The sequence below is a fragment of the Grampus griseus genome, assembly GCF_964374135.1.
Source record: "Grampus griseus genome assembly, chromosome: 3".
In the NCBI taxonomy this organism is placed as follows: domain Eukaryota; kingdom Metazoa; phylum Chordata; class Mammalia; order Artiodactyla; family Delphinidae; genus Grampus; species Grampus griseus.
The window spans coordinates 28,549,536-28,570,013 of NC_139019.1; the positions used below are offsets into that span (position 1 = coordinate 28,549,536).

At 42.9% G+C, this 20,478-nt stretch overlaps 1 protein-coding gene across 3 annotated transcripts; it reads right to left on the reverse strand.

Annotated features, from left to right (window-relative positions):
• Positions 1 to 3,401: 3,401 nt before the first annotated feature.
• On the reverse strand, positions 3,402 to 20,005 carry PRLR (prolactin receptor). Of its 3 annotated transcripts, none has more exons than XM_082650933.1 (8): positions 19,832 to 20,005; positions 16,780 to 16,912; positions 15,202 to 15,371; positions 10,497 to 10,666; positions 8,946 to 9,087; positions 7,603 to 7,702; positions 6,825 to 6,894; positions 3,402 to 5,020 (listed from the first exon to the last, which is right to left on the reverse strand). In XM_082650933.1, the coding sequence occupies exons 1-8, from the start codon at positions 19,899 to 19,901 to the stop codon at positions 3,998 to 4,000; spliced, it is 1,878 nt and encodes a 625-aa protein (XP_082507059.1). In that variant the 5' UTR covers positions 19,902 to 20,005; the 3' UTR covers positions 3,402 to 3,997. The 3 variants fall into 3 exon arrangements, with proteins under 3 accessions (XP_082507059.1, XP_082507058.1, XP_082507060.1); XM_082650932.1 differs by having other exon boundaries at positions 6,813 to 6,894; positions 19,832 to 19,916; XM_082650934.1 differs by lacking the exons at positions 15,202 to 15,371; positions 16,780 to 16,912.
• Positions 20,006 to 20,478: the final 473 nt, after the last annotated feature.

Genomic DNA, 20,478 nt, shown 5'->3' on the forward strand with positions numbered 1-20,478 from the left:
CTGTGGCAATTCAATTAAACAATAAATTAAAATCCACTCAGTAGTTGCTGATTGGACCTTAGACCGTTTAGTCATTCTCTTTCTGGCTTTTTCATTCATTTACCTAAATTGTAAGATTTACTTTCTAATCGATACACTTTTCTTGTGAAAATGAAACTTCAAAAAAACAAAAAGTAAAGAAAGGCACTTTGTAAGATGTGTACAAATCTGTTTCTTTCATGTCTACTCTAAGGAGATAGTAAAATTACTACAGGCAGCGGCAAGTCTTTCTGCCAGTGATGGGCAGTGGCGGGCAGCCTGGAGAAAGAGGCAGATTTGGGAACGGACCCTCCTTAACCAAGCTGCACCCTGGGGCTCAGGTGCCTCTGGTTGTTCATCGGATTCTGCTGTTCGGCTGGGTCACTACAGGACAGTCAAACTCCTTCGTCTCGTACAGATGGTAAGGGATTGACCAGCTTTGGACCAAACCAGTGAAAGCAAGTATTTAGTACATAACTGCCTACCAGGATTGGCCTTAGGCACTTAGGAGGTGGAGAGTCTGTTAAATGTCAGTGACATGGCTGATCATAACTTGTGCTCATTTGAGGTGCCTTGTACCCATTTGCTAAAACTGACCAGAGAAGATTTTGCAGTTTGAGTCATCAGCTTCCATAAATCATCCATTGGCTATCCCTCTTCCGTGTGCTTTGTAACTTGAATATTTAGGTGTTTGTTTATTAAAATATGACCTTTATAATTAAGAACTTAAGGCTTTTAAAGCCAAATGTGCAATGGTGGTACATAATCCATGGGAGAAAAAAAAAAAAAAAACCAGAATCAGCCGCCTGATATAAGAAAAGTGTTTTTCTTTCTAAAAATCAAAGCCTCTTTCAATGTCTTTAAAAAAATATCTCATGCCTCTTCTCTCTACACGCATATTTGCACATAATCTTAGACTATGATTCTATACCTACATGATGTATAAAATGCATGTGCGATATGTTAAGATCAGTTGGACTTGATGATTTGCAAGTGAAATAAAATGACCACATCCCTGAAGAGGACTTGTATTTCTATGATAAAGGGCAACTATTTATTAGCTTAATTATGATACAAGGCATTGGTTAATTATCTTTGCAGGACACTATTCAGTGAATCATGGAATCAAGGAGTCGGAGTTTGAAAGGACATTAGAGATTTTCCGGCCTAACATTTCCTTCAGAGGAAACTGAGGCCCAGAGAAGGGAGTTGATCTGTCTAAGGTAACATAATTAGCATTAGAAGCTGGGTCTCTTGGCCCCCAATCTGCATACTTTCATTCGACTAGGGGATTCCTTAACAGAAAATAGGCTAGACCATGAAAAAAACATAGTTTATTAAAGAGTGCTAACTGACCATAGACTTATAGCCTTGGCTTTAGTTAACAAGTGGTAGTAATTTACTTGCTAACTGGTGTTTTTTTTAAGGATTTAGTTTGAGTCTTCAGCCATGACATTTTTTTCCATATATGCCAAATTATATATCAAAAGCAGACTATTTTTGAATTTTCATACTATCAGACTGATTGATACACATCTTGGAGGAGATTGGACTATTTTTGGGAAAGGTTTAGTCTGTACTGGCTGTGAAGGGCAGAGTCTTTTGTCAATGCTTCTCAAGGTGGAATATATTCCCTGGACCTCTTAGAAGTTGTGTGTACTTTTTCAGGTCATTCTCTACCATTATGCGAATCCTAAACCACTAATATGTTTTAAAAAATGATGCCTTTTTCTTACAGTACCGTTCAGTGCAAGTCAAATAGACTCAACCTGTACTTTCCAGGAGAGGATCGCTTCACGCACTAAAATAAGCTTTAGTGGAAATGATCACCTAGGGCAATGCTTCTCAAACTTCACTGCGCACATGAATCATCTGGGGATCTTAGCAAAATGCAGATTCTGAGGCAGGGTTGGGGTGGAGATTCTGCATTTCCAAGCAGCGCCCAGGTGATGCTGATGCAGCTGGTCAGACCATATTTTGAGTAGCAAGGATCTAGGGGATTGAATAAACTTGGACAACTTTCCCAAATAGCCCCCTCACTCTGAACATGTTGTTTGCATATTGGGAGAATAGAGCCTCAGATGTATTTTGCATTTCTGGAAGCTCTGGCAACGTGTTCACTTTCACACATCAGGCCACTTCGGAGTCCAGTTCCTATCCACATGGACTTATTGGGCTGGAATATTTAACTCACAGAGGGAGCTCAAATTCTCTATGTTCCAGCTAGTGAGCGGATACAGAAATGGATTTGCTGTCAGGTGAAATGGAAATAGAGGCAGGCAGTTTGATGAGTCATGGATGTTCTCTTTAAAATGGAGATCCAGGCTTTTGACCGCTCTTGGAGAGCCTGCCCTTGGAACTGACTTGGGGCTTCCAACTACCATACCCTGGCCTTTGTAGTGGTTCCCACTAATCCACAGATGCCTGGTTTCTTGGAACTTTGCTTTGGATACTTCTGAGGTGAGTGCTCTTCCTGCCCCTGCCAAAATTTTGCAAGTGGATCTACTGGATCTATTCCAGAGAGACACGAACTCCTGGCTTTACTTAAAATGTCCTTGCTGTCCAAGATTGTTCAGAAAAGCAGAACAAGAACCCTCTCTCTTGGACAGTGCGTTAGATGTTACCACTCTCCTTTTTCATTGTAGCTTTATGAATATTCACCCAGAGAAGAGCAGAAGCCCCGGAGTAGCCCTAAATTACAAGAGAAGTAATTTCTGGTCTGTGGAGAGCCCTAAAACTCTAGCTCTATGATTGTTGTTTAAAGTATCCTGGAGATAAAAAGAATCAGCTAAACTATACTACACTGTGTTGGAAACTGAATATTGTCATCCACTTCATATTCCTCAGTGGGCTTTGGGTTGGTGTGGTATTTTATTCCACAAACAGGGACTGCATCTATCACTCTGTACTGTAAATACTCCTTATAATCACATAATGGAAAATACTGTACCCACTGAATAGGTAAACAGCTGTACTGGGAAGGTAGAAAACAGTGTTTTATTTACCTAAGTGATAGAAAAATAGTCTTCAAAAATACATTGTTCAACTTACGGGTTTCTATTAAAGTAGAATTTGTATGTACAGTAAGGCAGTACTTCCGTTAGCGATGATCTTTTAAATTAAAGTTAGTCTTTGGGGATTTTTTTTTCACTAACAGAAGACTAGGGTGTGTAATAAATTATCATGCTGAAATGAAGGAGGAAAACATTTTAGAAAGATTCACCACATGAAACTCATTTGCCTCTTATGTAAGAAAATTTCACTTTCTAAAACTCTATTCTCCAGAAACTTCAGAATGAAATACAATTTAGCGGGGGGGGGGGGGGGGGGGGCGGGGGGCGGGGAATCCATGCTTAATAAATTCAAACTATTTTAAGAAAAAATCGGAGGCATCCTTTTTATTTGCATATTGGCAATGCGTCATTAAGGTAATAGGAACGGATGTAAACAATTTGTCAGGTGTTCTAGAATGCACTCTTTTTTTAAAATGTGTTTAATTTGGTTAATCCTAATAAAATGAGAGAGGAGTGCTAAAGGTTAAGCAATTGGTCTTCAAAAGTGGTTTTCATGGCATTTTTCTCATATCTACCATCTTCCTGTGGTAAACAGTTTTGACTAGTTGATATCCTTCTGTCGTATACCAGACCATGAAAGCCTGTTCCAGGGGATACACCTATTGGCACTGTCCCTCAAGAATACTAAGCAATGTGCTTTTATTTCATTGAACACATAATTTTGTAACTGATAGCAAAACGTAACTCTACAAATCACACGAAACTAAACGATTTGTTCTGGAATCAACTGTTGGAGAAAGAGGCAACTGGTTGAAAATGGATCATGAAGACGAGTGACCTGGGAGTTTGGTAGTGTCATTCTAACCCCGTTCTCAAGCCTTCTCTGGTAGAGTGCATTTCATGTACTCTGTAGTGTTACCTGAAGGAAAATCACATTTTAACCCATCCTTCCATGAATCAAGCTCTCACTGAAAGGGGTGCATAAAACCTGTGGGATGCAGGTAATCCAGCCCACCGAGCTGGAGTCTGCAGCTGCTCGGGGCCGCGGGGAAGGAGGCCAGGTCTACCGCGGCTGGATTCTGTGGCAGGGATGGCGGGGCCTCCTTGGCCGGTTCTTCAAACGGAGCCAGGTTTTGCGCTCGCCGATCCTGCACCAACACTAGGATGTTGCTCTCCATCACCCGGGACACCTTCGAGTACTCCTTGCTGGTTTCAGGGGTGCTGGTCTTCTCCGCCCGGCCACTGTGCTCGTTTTGTTTCGGGAGCAGCGCCAGCGCTCCATCTTTGCTGACTTTGTGGATCTCCACGTACTCCAAGGGTTTAGCAGAGGTCAAGGGGGTCTTGTCCTGGGGCAGCAGCCGTGCCGCATCTTGGTCGGTCTTGGAACGGAAGCTTTCTGACTCCCCGCGCTCAGCTGCCTTTCCTTCCCCGCCAGTCTCAATGGTTTGTGGGGGTGTTAAAGCACGTGTGTCTGTTTTGTCCAACAAAGTGGATGCAGCACCTGCCGTGCCCAGGCCCAGCTTACACACATCAGCAACGCTGTGGTAAGATGACCTGGAGTAGTGCAGGCCGGGGGGCTGCAGCAAAGGCCACGTTGAAGATTGGGATCCGCTGGCATGAAGAGAGGGGATTTTGCCTTCCACGCTTGTGCTCTGAGGGCCTTGGGGCTGGGTAACGTTTGTTTCAGGTTTCTCTGCCTTCTCAAGGCCCTCAGGAGTGTGGAACTTGGAGGGATTGGCACGAGGTTCATCACACTTTTCAGACAGAAGGGAAGGGCTGTCGCAGCTGCCCCGGCCAGAGTCACTGTCGGGATCCGAGTGCGTGGGCTTCACGCTTTGCCCCAGGTGTTCTTTGGAGTGAGCTGCCAGCAGCTGCTGGTCCCCACTGTCATCCACCTCTAAGAACTCCACCAGTAAGTCCTCGCAGTCGGAAGTGGGAGGGAAGTCTTGGCACCCCAGGGCGCTCAGAAGTTCCTCGGACTTGCCCTTCTATTAAAACACAGACACAAGGCAAGAAGGCTGTCAGGTTCATAACATTCCAAATGGACATCGCAGCCAAGTCTGTGTTCCTGACTACGGGCAGGTGGGACGTGGCCACGGCCTCGCAGAATTTCCCAGACGTCAGACATCTGTGTCCCAGGCCATCTAGAATCACCTCCTGGACTATTACTCACCTAATATTTTTCTTTAAGTCAATTCACGATTTTAACTTAGTCTTTCTCTAAGCAATAATGATCACGAGTTGAATGGGCAAGTAGTATATATGCATATAATAAAAATATAACTATTAAATAAGAAAAGCTTGGGAAACATCTAAACCCATAGTGCTCATGCGTGCACTTGGTACTGGGACTCACTAGTTCTGAAATTGGGTTGCTGGCCTCCTAACTGGCTCCCTCACCCCACGTTCTGGAGTCTGGTAGTGAGAAGTTGATTCTCATCTTTTCCTTCTTCTCTCCCTTCTCCTCTTCCTTGCTTCTCCCTCCCCATCCCTCCCTTCGCCTCCCATCCCACTCCTTCCTTTCCTTCTGCTCCATTTCCCCTCCCTCCCCCGCTTCCTGCCAGCCCATATTCCCTCCATCTCCTTGGGTTCCTCTCCCTCCTTCTTCTCTCTATCCTCCTCTCCCCCGACTTCTCCTCCGGCCTCTTCTTATTTTCCACGCTTCTCCAGATGCTCTGATTTAGGTCAGGGACTGGTGCCTAAATCTTGGCTCTATTACTTATTAAAGCTCTATGACTTTGGATAAGCTGTTCTGTGATCCTCAGTTTCTCCATTTGTAAAATGGGAATAATAGCACCCATCTGGGAAAGTTCTTTTGAGAATTAGGGGTAATGGCATTAAAAATCCAAGAACTTTTTCTTCGGACACAAAAAGCAGTTTTTAAAAGTCATTAAGTCCCTGTGGCTACAAGGTCAAATTGCGAGCTAAACAATAATTCATTTAGTTAGCTGAGATGTTCATGCTGGGTCTATAAAGGTCAGTGCTAGAAACTGGGTAGCAGAATAAGAGCCCAAATTCTGGGGCTCTAGTTCCTGCTCTGATATCTGCAATCAGAGTGAATGCCGTCAAGCCAAATTCCCCAGGACTCGCTCTTCACATTCTTGTGCTTTTGGCCTCACAGTAGCTGGGGTCAAGCGACAGTGTGTAGGTGACTGCTTTTATATACATCAGTGTTAAGCAGAAGGTCAAATTGAAACTATAGATTTCAACCTGCAGAGAAATTAAAAATGTTCTAACACCTCTTTTCATTGGAAACACTTAAATTTCATTCCCACTTGAATCGGTCTAAATGGGCCCTGGCAAACACCAGTTCCACTGTACTGAGCCAGTCTTAACTGAGCTCTCAAACTGAGCAAAAATTGCAATAGGATATTCTGTTACTATGGCCTTCTGTAAGGAACATTCAAGTGAGAGCTTACACCAAAGTATGACGGAGGGGCTGGTGGTAGGTTCCTCTTTCGTATTCATCAAAATATTCACCCTCTTTCTCAATTGATTATTTGTACATGTTTTAGATGGGGCTTATGAAAAGAGCTGATAAACCTAGCAAGCATTCCTATGTGTTTTGAGGTTTTCTTGGCTTTCTTTCATTGTCCTCTGGCACTCAGTATCTGATGGTAAGTACCCTCATGCTTCCCACATCTTTCTGTAAACACACCTGCTGAAGAGGAGGGACAGCTGGTCAAGGATGGCCGAGCTGACCAGGCTGCACTGATGGGAACTGTGTGCTCATGTGTAAAGATAATGAGTAGAGAGAAGCTGGTCACAATACATTCTTACCTCTGGACTTACCTCCAGCAGATGAGTATCAAATCCTTTTATTTTTGGCCCAGGAACCGGAGGAAGGATGCAGGTCACCATGCTATAAAAAGATTTGTGAGACAAGATAAATGACACATGTTTTCACTTTGTAATTTTTGAAAGATTAGCGTTATCTCCAAATAGCTGCTACATGGACTATGGTAGATAGAAGTTAGAGTTCCGAGGCTATGTGAAACTAACAATCAGTGGTGAAGACAATGAATACTTCTAGAGGTCAACATCAAAATGAATTCTCGCGGGCTTCCCTGGTGGCGCAGTGGTTGAGAATCCGCCTGCCGATGCAGGGGACACGGGTTCGTGCCCCGGTCCAGGAAGATCCCACATGCCGCGGAGTGGCTGGGCCCGTGAGCCATGGCCGCTGAGCCTGCGTGTCCGGAGCCTGTGCTCCACAAGGGGAGGGCTCGCAGCAGTGAGAGGCCCGCGTACCGTAAAAAAAAAAAAAAAAAGAATTCTCGCTAATTAACTCTGGCTGATTCTGAAGTGACTGGGGGTTATTTGCTGTTCTTGCCAGATTTTTACTATTTCACAACTGTGAGCCTCCATTTGATGGAAAGAGCGTCAACTTCAAATGTGTCTATTCTACTTTTGCTAGCACTGATAAAAGTTTTTCATGGTGAACACACTGCAACTAATGGCTAAAATGAGGTGCTTGAATTAGCTGTAGGTTTCCATCATTTTTGTATTGTCTTTCTTGGCCATTATCCCTGACAACCATGATTGGGAGGAGGGTTGATAGACAGTGAAGTACCTGTAGCCCTTCAAAGCCACTGCCCAGACCATAATCAAACAGATGACAGCAGAAAGAACGGCCACAAAGATCCACACGGTTGCATCTGTCATTGAGAAGTCTAAAAAGCAAACAGCCAGAAAGTTTTGATCACATACAGCATCATTAAAAACAAACAAACAAACAAAACAAATCAATGAAACTTTTGAACATAAGTTCCGCCCCTCCACACCTTTTCTGATTTGAACATCAATCCAGAGTAACATTAATGATGGATTTAATTTTTTCCAATATTATTAAATTTTAAAGTGGCATATATTTTATAGTTCTCTAAAATTTTCAAGATCCTTAAAAATATTATTTGATTTGATACTTATATAGGAAGTCCAAGGGGACATGGTCAGTTGCAGTAATAATAATTTAAAAAGCTAACATTTATTAAGTTCTCAGTAAAAGCCATATGATGTTAAGCTCTTTACATATATTGCCTGTATGTAAAGATGAGGAACTGAGACTGTAAGAGTGGTTTACCCAGAGGCATGTAGCTATAAAGTTGCAGTCTGGGATTTGAACCCAGGGCTTCTGCTTTTATTTAGTAAGAGCCAGGGCTGGACTGGATGCACACTTTTATGGCCTGTAATGCGGTGCTCTTTCGAGTATGCCAGTGCAAGCCCTGATACTTTGGCCAGGCAAGCTGTCACAAGAGCTAGGTTTCGCCATGCAGTTCTGGGCAAGACTTCTAACTCCACTGACCTTTAGTTTCCTCCCTTTCAGTTCCTAATGGCAATTCTGTTCTCTCTGAATACTTGAGATGGTTGGGAGGAACAAACAAGGTAAAGACTTTGTAAACTGTAAAGTACTTGGAAATGCAAATGATTCATTCCCTGTAGAATGCCAGCCACCATGTTTAATGGCACTTAAAGAATTGGGTGTCTTTTATACACTGTTCCTTGACTAAGAGACCAACATGTAATTGTCTTCAAGGACTGAAAATCAATTCATGCTTTTCAGATGGGATAGCGCCTTACAAATTTTGGGAGAACTAGATGATGACCTTGAATGATAGGAATGGGGCAGATGGGGAGGGCAGAATGACTGACCATCAAGCCCTCTGAGACATTTCAAGCCCATGACTGCAAACTTATCCTAGAAACTGGTCCTCACTGACAGTGACCCAGGGAGCAATGCTGTACTTACAAATGTCTTTGTGTTGAGTGGAGAGATGATAAACTCACCTCTACTCATTCTTCTGGCGAAGACTCAAAATAGTTTCTCTGTTAGTAGTTACTACATACAAATTTACCAAACTCATTCTATTTTAAAAATATTTAGGAGTATAAGCAAAAGGGAGCCAAGACACTCACCATTAGGTATCGGGATGGAGCTCTCTGGGCTCCACTCACTCCAGAATCCATGGTCTGGCTTGCAGTGAACCTGAACAAGGTATTTCTGCCCTGGATATAAGCTGAGAATCTTAAACTGAGTCTGCTGCCCAGCGAAATGAGTCTAAGGGAGGCCAAGGAAAACAGAAGTCACTCTGACTTGTGTTATGAAGAAAGAGACTTTTTCTATAGGCAGTAAACTATTGGAGGAGCGAGACAAAATGATCACACTTAGTAAATACCCTGTTCACACCATTCCACCCTCTCAGCCCACCCCTTCCTCCTGTTAAATACTGCTCACACAAAAATCAACAGGCTTTCTATCTCTCCATTGGGAACTCTAGTTCGGAAAGACAAATGTTCTGCTCCCTACACCTTGCTTTCTAAATTCTACATTATGGAAGGTGACTAGTTAATAAAATTGGAAAATTATTCTTTTCTAAACTCTAATAAAATAATTGATTCAAGGATCATTCACTGATGTAAAGCCACTAGGTGGAAGAGAACTGGGAATTCATGAACACTGAAGCAATTGTGCACAAATTAAACATGACTTTACAATCAAGGGATCAAGATGTGATCTCCCCGATCCAAGGGCCACTTTTAACATCATTTATGGTAGGTTGACCAGATGGTCTTTGTTTCCTGATATGATGGGATATGAAGCATATATATCACCTCTGAAGTTTTCTTACCAAAAATTGTTCACCTGGAATCTAATCAAGTCTTTATATCTAATGTCTGGTTACAGGAAATATGGGGACATAGAAATTGGTTAAATGACCTCACAAAGAACTAATCAGACAAATGCAGAAGGTGGGGCATTCTATGTGACAAGTGGCCCAGTCTCCTGAGCACGTTGAGAGTGAAGGGATATATCAGCCAGCCACAGTGAGTGATCCTGGAGTGGATTCTGGTTTGAACAAACCAGCTGTTAAAAATATTTTTTGAAGCAATTGGGGGAATTAAAATATGGACTGGCCATTAAATGATATTAAGGGATTCAAAAAGATGATATTAAGGAATTTCAATTAATTTTCTACATGTGATCCTATTATTTTGGCTATATTTGGAAATATTCCCTTTTTAAAAGAGACATATACTAAACTATTTAAGAGTAGATTATCATAATGCCTATAATTTATTGTACTGTTTGTTTATAATGAAATATTTTAAAGTGAATAAAAATGCCATTAGCCGTGGACTGGTTACACTGAAATTTTTTCCTCCCACTTAGTGCCATTTAAGTACTCTCACAGATGTTAGATCTAAGATATCCTGAGGGAGGTGGGCTGAAAACTTGGCAGAAGTGGCTGTTCAGTTGCAAGGAGCTAGGCATGGGAGAGCTGTAAAGATGAGCCCCCATCCATCCCAGTGGAGGGGAGAAGGCCCTTCCACACATGGGTGGGTAACATCAGCATCAGGAAGGCAACGTGGTGGCCCAATAATTAGGGGGCATGACCTATTCTCAGTTGGGGTACTTCATCTTTGCCAAAGGACAGGGTTCCCTCCAAAAGCTTCTGGTTGACTCACCTCCCACTCAGCTGCTTTCTCAGGTTTTAATCGAATTTCATACTGGAGTGTGAGCCAACCAGATCTTACATCAACCAGGGTGGGTGGAAACCATTTTATCCACAGATACGGTTTTCTGTCTTCTGGCTGTTTAAATTCCAAAGTCAGGTTCACAGGAGGGTCTGGTTCAACTGTAGATATGAAAGAAACTCCATATTTAGTCAAATATGGGTATTTGAATCCAGAACTATATGACTTAGAGGCAGATCTCTCTACCTTTTTTATCTCCATGGTTATGAGACACTTGGTATTTGATGTCAGGTTCCTTTAAGTACAGGTCTGTGAACGCCTCCTTAAGAGTGAGGTGCCTAGACCATACTCTCCAAAGCAATCTACAGATTTAGTGTATCAAATTACCCATGACATTTTTCACAGAAGTAGAACAAATAATCCTAAAATGTATATGGAACCATAAAAGACCCAGAATTGCCAAAGCAATCCTGAGGAAAAATAACAAAGCAGGAGGCATAACCCTCCCAGACTTCAGACAATACTACAAAGCTACAGTAATCAAAACAGTCTGGTATTGGCACAAAAACGGACATATGGATCAATGGAACAGAATAGAGAGCCCAGAAATAAACCCACACACCTATGGTCAATTAATCTTCAACAAGGGAGGCAAGAATATACAGTGGAGAAAAGACAATCTCTTCAGCAAGTGGTGTTGGGAAAGTTGGACAGCCACATGTAAATCAATGAAGTTAGAACACTCCCTCATACCATGCACAAAAATAAACTCAAAATGGGTTAAAGACAAATATAAGACATGACACCATAAAACTTTCAGAAGAGAACGTAGGCAAACATTCTCTGACATAAATCGTACAAATGTTTTCTTAGGTCTGTCTACCAAGGCAATAGAAATAAAAGCAAAAATAAACAAATGGGACCTAATCAAACTTACAAGCTTTTGCACTGCAAAGGAAACCATATACAAAATGAAAGGACAATGTACAGAATGGGAGAAAATACTTGCAAATGATGCAACCAACAAGGGCTTAATTCCCAAAATATACAAACAGCTCATACAATTCAATATCAAAAAAAAAAAAAAAAACAACACACCAAATAACACAAACCAATTGAAAAATGGGCAAAAGACCTAAATAGACATTTCTCCAAAGAAGAAATACAGATGGCCAACAGGCACATGAAAAAATGCTCAACATTGCAAATTATTAGAGAAATGCAAACCAAAATTACAATAAGGTATCACCTCACACCGGTCAGAATGGCCATCATTAAAAAATCTACAAATAACAAATCCTGGAGAGGGTGTGGAGAAAAGGGAACCCTCCTACACTGTTGGTGGGAATGTAAATTGGTGCAGCCACCATGGAAAACTGAATGGAGGTTCCTCAAAAATCTAAAATTAGGGTTGCCATATGGTCCAGCAATCCCACTCCTGGGCATATATCCAGTCAAAACTATAATTCAAAAAGATACATGCACCTGTATGTTCATAGCAGCACTATTCACAATAGCCAAGACATGGAAACAACCTAAGTGTCCATCAACAGATGAATGGATAAAGAAGATGTGAGACACACACACACACACTGCAATACTACTCAGCCATAAAAAATAATGAAATAATGCCTAGAGATTATCATACTAAGTGAAGTAAGTCAGAAAGAGAAAGACAAATACCATATGATATTACTTGTATGTGGAATCTAAAATATGATACAAATGAACTTATCTACGAAACAGACTCATAGACATAGAGAACAGACTTGTGGTTGCCAAGAAGGAAGGGGGGTGGCAGAGAGATGGAGTGGGAGTTTGGGATTAGGAGATGCAAACTCATATATCGAATGGGTAAACAACATGGTCCTACTGTATAGCACAGGGAACTATACTAAGTATACTGTGATAAACCATAACGGAAAAGAATATAAAAAAGAACATATATATATATATATATATATATACGTATAACTGAATCATTTTGCTGTGCAGCAGAAATTAACACAACATTGTAAATCAACTATACTTGAATAAAATAAATTTAAAAAAAGAGTGAGGGCCCTAGGGTGCTGGCTTGCCTTACCCTAGTCTCAGCCCTGCTGGCCAGTCACATTTTCTCCATTCATTTCTTACCTCCTCAAATCAGTCTCCACTACAGGTGAGAGAAGGGTGAGTGTAACTCTAGTGGACTTGACATTATACCCTACAGTTGCTTAAAAAAATAGCTTTAGAAAATTTGCCACTAATCCTAATGCTTGTATGTTACTAAGTAAATACCTAAGAAAGATTGTTTTATATGGCCTTACTAAATAAATATCAGTTATTTAATATAAGTTTTAATTTGAACACAAGACTGAGAAATGCTGATCAAAACATCTTTGTACAAAGGTGCAAGTAAAATGTTCAAGATGAATCCTTGAAAGCAAAGTTTCTCAACCTCAGCATTATGTGTATTTTGACCAGATAATTCTTTGTGGTAGGGGCCTTCCTGAGCATTGTAGGACGTTAGCAGCATCTCTGGCCTCTCCCCATTAGAGGCCCTCTCTCCCTGTGTTGCAAACATCAAAAATATTTCCTGCCATTGCCAAGTACCCTATGCGAGGCAGAGAGCACCCAGTTGAGAATCACATTTCAAGTGTCCTCAGCATAGCTAAATATTTCTCAGTGACAACAATGAAATCTATTTCTGAGAGATTATGTGCCAATATCTTGTACCGCAGGTTATCGCTGGATGAGATTCAAGTTGGTAGACTTTACTGTGGTTAAAACTGTGTTGTAAATGAACTTCTGTGGCCTGTCACCAACACTGTATGCTGCAGGGTTATATGAGAATTCCATGAACACTTCTTTTATTATTTTGAAAAGTATGGCCCAACACATTCTTTCCCCAGAGAATTTGTTTTCCAGAGTCACTATGAATTGGATCCATTCATTAATTTCACTTTTTAAACATACTACTTTTCTTTAGTGATCCCATTTTTGTTTTTGTGGATAATCTTTGTTACAGCAGTTGTACATTTCAGAACTTCTCTTGCTTTCACTGTTTTGACCTTAAATATTTTAACACTTGAGGGCAGAATACTTGAGGACAAGGAAATTTAAGAAAGAAACTATGTAAATGGAATTATTTGGTGTTTCGCATTTTCAAGACTTCATATCTCAAGTAAATTTATATGAATGGAATTTATTTTATTCCTACTTGTCAGTGGGGTTACTTTTTGATTTTCTTAAGCTAAGGTCAAATTCTGTTTTCATCCCCATGCTCATTGCAATAATTTGCTGGGGAGAGACAGAATTCAAATGGGTACCAGTTGATGTTGCAAGCTTTTCTAGTTTTTAAGGATCGATCACTGATAACACGCCAATGGGATGACACTTGAGAGTCCTAGCCTGATTTTCCTTGTTGGTTGGTGTTAGGTAAGTCAGGAAGACTTGGGTGACCTTGAACCTAATTAGCTACTCCTTAGGTTAGCTAAGGCCAAGCCATCTCTTGTCCTAAGCCATCTCTTGTCCTAAGATTCCCTTTGTTGTCCCTGCTAACCCATACAGATCACTGCAGTTATGTCTCATCGCCCTGCAGCTCAATATTGATCACGCACAGCAAGAAGCAGCTCTCAGGTCGATTTTGCTTCACTTTGCTAATGACTTCTCCAAACATCGTGGCTGTGACCCTGGCCTTCAGCCTTCTGTTCAAGCAGCACTATTTACTCCCCAAATTCTTTATTTTGAAAAGAATAGCTCCAGTTGCTAAGAAACATATGTATATTGAGAATTGAATTTGGGACAAAGCAGTGTGGAGCAATTCCTGTGGGTGGAGAAGCAGATGAGACGCTTCTAAGAGCTGCTACTCCATGAAGCAGTTCTGTCTTTCAGGGAGAGAAATCTCAGAAAAGAAATCCCAGCTTGCCAAGGGAGAAGGGGACATCGGTCGCAGGGGGAGGGCTGGAGAGAAGCATTGATAAGGGAAGCTAAATAGAACATTCCTGTTGGATGCAAGGGGATGGGAAGAAGGGTCAAAGGAAGGCATAAGGATTTTACTGTCTTACCATCATAAATAAAAATTGGTTTACTCAGCCATAAAAAAGGATGAAATAATGCCATTTACAGCGATATGGATGGACCTAGTGGTTATCATACTGAGTGAAGTAAGTCAGACAGAGAAAGACAAGTATTATATGATATCCCTTATTATGGAATCTAAAAAAAGGATACAAATGAACTTATTTACAAAACAGAAATAGAGTCACAGAGGTAGACAACAAACTTATGGTTACCAAGGGGGAAGGAGGGGGAGGGATAGATTGGGAGATTGGGATTGACATATACACACTACTATATATAAAATAGGTAACTAATAAGGACCTGCTGTATAGCACAGGAAGCTCTACTCAATACTCTGTAATGACCTATATGGGAAAAGAATCTTAAAAAGAGTGGATATATGTATATGTATAACTGATTCACTTTGCTGTACAGCAGAAACTAACACAACATTGTAAATCAAATATACTCCAATAAAAATTAATTAAATCCAAAAAATTGGTTTAAAACACTCAGTTGGCAAGGATGGTGTGAATTTTCTCATCTTTCTTTATGGGAATCTATCCATAGCCCAAGAAGACTCAAACTGAGTTTGACTATTGGTAGATTTATATTGGAGAACAAATTCCTCACCCATCACCCTTCCCCTTACCTATGTAAGTCACGTCCACGTAACGTGGATCCGAGGAACTGCTTCCCATCTGGTTCGTGGCGTTTACTGTGATGATGTATATCGTCCATATGGAGGTGTGCTTCTTGTTAAAGTAGCAGGAGTTGGGACCACCGGTTTTGTAGTCCGGACATTCATGGGTGAATGTCTCTCTGCAACGAGTAATATATTAGGAGTCAGTAAGAAAGTGGTAAAAAGACTCTAGTATTTTCTTAATAGATCAATACCACTGGATTTTGGGGAACAGGCATTCCAGATGCAAAAACCAGAGCTGAAGAAGGGCTCCCCAAGTCCTTCTGCCCTTCCCATGTCAGCTGGGGGTGACAAAGGGAAGAGAGTGCTGGAGAACGGGTGGCAGGGTCACATCACAGCCCCAGTGACTCTGTTTCTCACCAACCCTTCCTGTCTACAGGTTGCTGTGGGCTTTGTGATATAAGCCCCCTGCCAATAAACACTTGAGTTTTCTGTGGCCAATGCACCGCTTTCCTCAGGGAACCACCATTGGGTCATCTCAGGACACTGGGACTTTCCCCTGCACATACACACGGGGTGGGGGTAATGCACGAGGCAGCATTTATTGCTCATATGTTTTGAATTACATTTCATTAAAAAACGATTAAAGGGAATACAAACTGCAGTGTATTTCCAATTACACTAAGTCAGCCACAGAGAAAAGTGACTCTGAAAGGAGATATTTCAGGCCCAAGAGGCTCCTTAGGCCGCTCACGTTTAGACTTGGGGGCCTCCTCGCGAGACTCACCACAGAGGTGTGCAGGCGTATTCCACTTTGCTCGCCACTTTGAGTTCCTGAGATCTGTTTGCATGACACCCCTTTGGGTCCCAGAAGGGATGGCAGCTTTGTGTACCACTAAGTCCTGTCACTGGGAAGTGAGCCAGGTGTTTCTACTAGTAAATATTTTCTTCACTGGGGAAGGATACAGCCGTCCCTGGATTTCCAGGAGGGTCTCATTGTAACTGTGACGAACTCCTTGCCCAGAGATCACCCTGTTTACTCTGCACTGCAATTTTAGCTCCCAATATGCCTTCTGGGAGATCATGGGTCCATGGGTTTCCTAAGGAAAACACCTCATCTTCCTTTTCTTGTAGGGCTTGTTATTTTCTTGCACAAGAAACAAGTTCGAAAAGCTAATGTACCACGGTTGTCAAAGATTACATGATAATACTCTTAGGTTACAAAAGTAATGATTACAAAAAATGATAAATGGCACAAGATTGATAGATAAGCATCTAAAATTAACTAGCACCTAGGAAACACTTATACGTGACCTTGGGCTACAACCTAAACTTACGACAGGCAATGAGAACATTGCTGGATTGTGTTGCCGAGGTGGTGGCTGAGCTTATGTGCATGAGGGAGTTCGGCAGGGACATTAAGAGGAAGATGTGGACGCGTATGTTTGATTCCCTTCCTCCAGTAGCAGGAGTCTTATCGGTATCCATTCAGGGAAGCGTGGCAATTAACCCAGAGTCAGTGTTCCTGTGGCCCTGAGAGTGAGGACACCCCAGGTGCGCTTTGCTAGGAGAGAAGAGAACGTTTACCCTTCCTTGTGGTAAGTCAGCGTGTAATTGGTAGGTAATCCTCCGTCTGCCCCAGGCTTCCACCAGCAGGTGAATGTTTCCTTTTCGGGAGAACGACATTTAAAGATCTCAGGTTTTCCAGGAGGTGACTGTCCTAGAAAAAGCCAGAAGCCACTGGCGTCAATATTAAGGTCTGTTCAACTCTTTGACCATTCTGCTGGTGACAGAAGCAGACTGATGGGGCCAGGCCAGTGATGAGGTCTCGGCGGGAGTAGGCCTAGGGGTGGAGGGCTCAGAAGTGCCAAGGTGTCAACATCCAGCAATACTCCTCTGTGGGCTGCGCTGAAGTTGGCAGGACTCAGAGAGAGAGATTTGCGGTGGGGGCGGGGTGTGTGTGTGCGTGTGTGTGTGTGTGTGTGTGTGCGTGTGCGCGCGCGCGTACTGTGAGATGGCGATGCTACACCATTTGATGTAGTTTCAACAACGGTGAGCATCAAGAGTGTAGGGACCCATATGGACTGAGGAAGAGGATGTGGCCCTGCTATAATCCCATGGAGTCTATGGAGCGGATACACACCCACAGCCCCATACAAAGAATTCTTCCCCAGGCACCAGCATCCTGTGGTCATTTGCTAATCCAATGCTCTCTGGACCTCTCCCCTCTGGCTCACTAACCACCATCTTTCTGCCATTCCCACACAATGAACCCAGCTCTCTTCTCCTGTTCTTTCACTGTATCACCGAGGCTCCCCCTTGAGCTGCTTCCTCCCCATCTTCTCTGTCCCTTCCTTTTCCCCTTCACTCTTCCTTGATTCCATTCACTTTTTTTTTTTTTTTTTTTTTTTTGCGGTATGCGGGCCTCTCACTGTTGTGGCCTCTCCCGTTGCAGAGCACAGGCTCCGGACGCGCAGGCTCAGCGGCCTTGGCTCACGGGCCCAGCCGCCCGCGGCATGTGGGATCTTCCCGGACCGGGGCACGAACCCGTGTCCCCTGCATCGGCAGGTGAACTCTCAACCACTGCGCCACCAGGGAAGCCCTCCATTCAGCTTTGACCTCCGATTCAGCATCACAGTCTGGCTCCCCATCCTCCCTGCCTCCATTTCCTAATTTGGGTTTTTGGTCCCTTTTCCCTTATATTTCTCCCTCTCCCCCTGGGTCTTTATGGGTAGGAGGCATGGCAGCTCCTACAGGTGGCTGCACTTGCGGTTACTAGCTACCATCATTATCTAGGAGCTGTACTTAGTCCCAGCTGGAAGCTAGCAGGGCTGAAAGAGCTGATGTGGAAAACCCGATGCCAAGTGGATGAAGGTTTTGAGTTCTCTAATCCCCAAAGCTCTTGGTGAGCTGGCTCCCTCTTCTACTCCTTGTCTGTCAGGTCCAAAGAGGGAAACAGTGGCCCTGATGCTGCTGGGCTGGGGGCCCCATCCACAGCGAGCCACGTAACCCCAGTTGGTGTTTAGTTCAGGAAATCAGGAGCAGAGAGGAGAACTTCCAGGTGGTGGTCCCTCAGCCTCTGGGGCTTCTCTGTTTTCTGCCACACTTGCCCTTCACCCCTCACGCTGGCTCCCGGGTAGAACTGCTAGCAGGTTAGAAAGAGCAAGTTTGGAGGAGAACACAGGTGGGAAGACAGGGCACTAGGCAAAACTGCTGGAAAGAAGAACTGAATGGAAGGGGACGATGCGGTGCACAGGCTGGGGCCGAGGTCACCAGGCTGCGTGTCAGCCGGAGCCCAGCCACCTCCCAGCCCCCCGAAAACGGTCCACGCCAGACAGCCTGGGGTCAGCTCTGCCAATGTTTGTAATGTTGCTGTCCTCTACGGAACATTTCTTCAGGGTAATGTCACAGGGTGAAGCGATTTTTCGTTTGTTTGTTGTTGTGGCTATAGGGAGGAGTATGTGAGGTAGAAAGGAAAGTTTACTTTTAAAAAAGCACAAAACTTATGGCTCAATAATGGGCATCTTTAGAAGCCAATTAAGGCCACTGCTGATTATTTGAATACTTAAAATTTCGTTATGGATTATACTGCTCTCTGCGGTCCTTTTTCTCTGAAAGCTTCTCTCTCTCACATTTCACTGGTTATTAATAGTACCTGGAGGAAACTCAAGAGAGGAGGGTAAAGTTGTGAAATTATAATTAGTTAAATGTTTCTTTCACCCACTTTAGAGGAGATGGTTACAATGAATGGACAGTCTCACTATCCCTGTAAAATGCACACAAACACAGGAACAACCACAGAGGTACCACACACAGGCACACACACACACACACACACACACACACACGCTCAAATAGAGCCCATATCAGAAGCACACCCACATACCACAGAGGAATAATATACACGGGTGCATACTTGTAGAAGTATACACCAGTACACACACAGGTACATACACAGAAATATACACCCACAAATGTGTACACAGACAGGTATACCCAGAGAAGCATTTGCAATCAGGCACATATAAGGAAGTTAAGATATACACAGGTATACAAAAGTACACACACCCAGAAATACGCAGTGGTAGATACACTGAAGTGTACACACACAGGCTCACACACTCTAGTCTAGTTGTGAATTTCATTTCCCCATAACAGAGTTGGCTCTATACCCATTTCCCACCATGTAACAGCAATCCCCTTATAACTCTTTACAGGTTTTCAAAGATTTTTCTCACACACCGTTTCATCTGAGGTGGAAGAAACATCACTATTCTCACTTTGAAAATGTATAAATCCAGAGAGGTTAGGTAATTGGCTCAAGGTTGCACAGCTAGTAAGGGACAGAACCTGAACTGAAACTCTGGTCTGTTGTTGGTAGAGCTCTTTCCCTGCACTCCCAGAATGAGGATGGAAGTCAGCACAGTGACAGGATTTTGCATTAATTGCATTCATTCTTTTGCATTAATTTTTGCATTCGTTTTAATCCCCAAAATATTGTAAATAATTTAATAGCAGCAAATGACATGGACATTTTCATTTCTCATAACTGCATTGCAAGAGGACTGTGATGGATTCTCCCCTCCTCTCATATAAACACCCCAGGGAATGAAAGAGAACAGGACAGTCTCTTACTTACCATTCAGAAGGTTGGTGTTGAGAAACAGTAGCAAAATGAAAACCACTGTGGATGCCACATTTTCCTTCATGTTGGCTCCCTTCTCTTTCCACAGGAAATGGATCAGAGGTTCACTGAAAGAGAAGGCACAGGCAACTCTTTTGAAACGACAGTCTGGTTAGGCACATGCACCACTTTACTCTGGGTGTTTGCAACTGATTCTTGCTCCTTGCTGAACGTGAATAACAAAACAGGAGGAAAGGAATGTAGGAAAATGTGACAAGGATGGCTTGGCTCAGAAGCATCGCTGCACACATGCTGGGAAAAATGCCACCACCAGAGGTCATCAGATGACAACGTTCAAGGGCAGCCCAGCCGCAGCTGGCTCTTTGCACACACCCCAAGGAAAAATTGTTCTCTTTGCACCCCACAGTCAACTAACGATAGATCACCTGTTTTACGTGACATAGATTGTATTCCCTACAAAAGAATTGTTCTGGGAGGGCTTTGATCCTCCAGCCAAAATTAAGCCAGGCTGAAAAAGTCAGTGCATTCAGTTTAACTCCAACCTGGCCTCACGGATGCCACCAAGTAAGGGGGGCTTCGCCTGAAGGTTCAGGTTGAGAAGACTCTGGAAGCCTTCTGGGCTATGGGCATGGCTGTGAACG

Bases quoted from the DNA above. Each gene is read 5' to 3' on its own strand.
- PRLR (XM_082650932.1), bottom strand. From the start codon at position 19,901: ATGAAGGAAAATGTGGCATCCACAGTGGTTTTCATTTTGCTACTGTTT. The intron at 16,913-19,831 runs GTAAGTAAGAGA...GGCTTTTTCTAG, and splicing joins CAACACCAACCTTCTGAATG to GACAGTCACCTCCTGGAAAA. The intron at 9,088-10,496 runs GTGAGTCAACCA...GGCCTCCCTTAG, and splicing joins AGAAAGCAGCTGAGTGGGAG to ACTCATTTCGCTGGGCAGCA.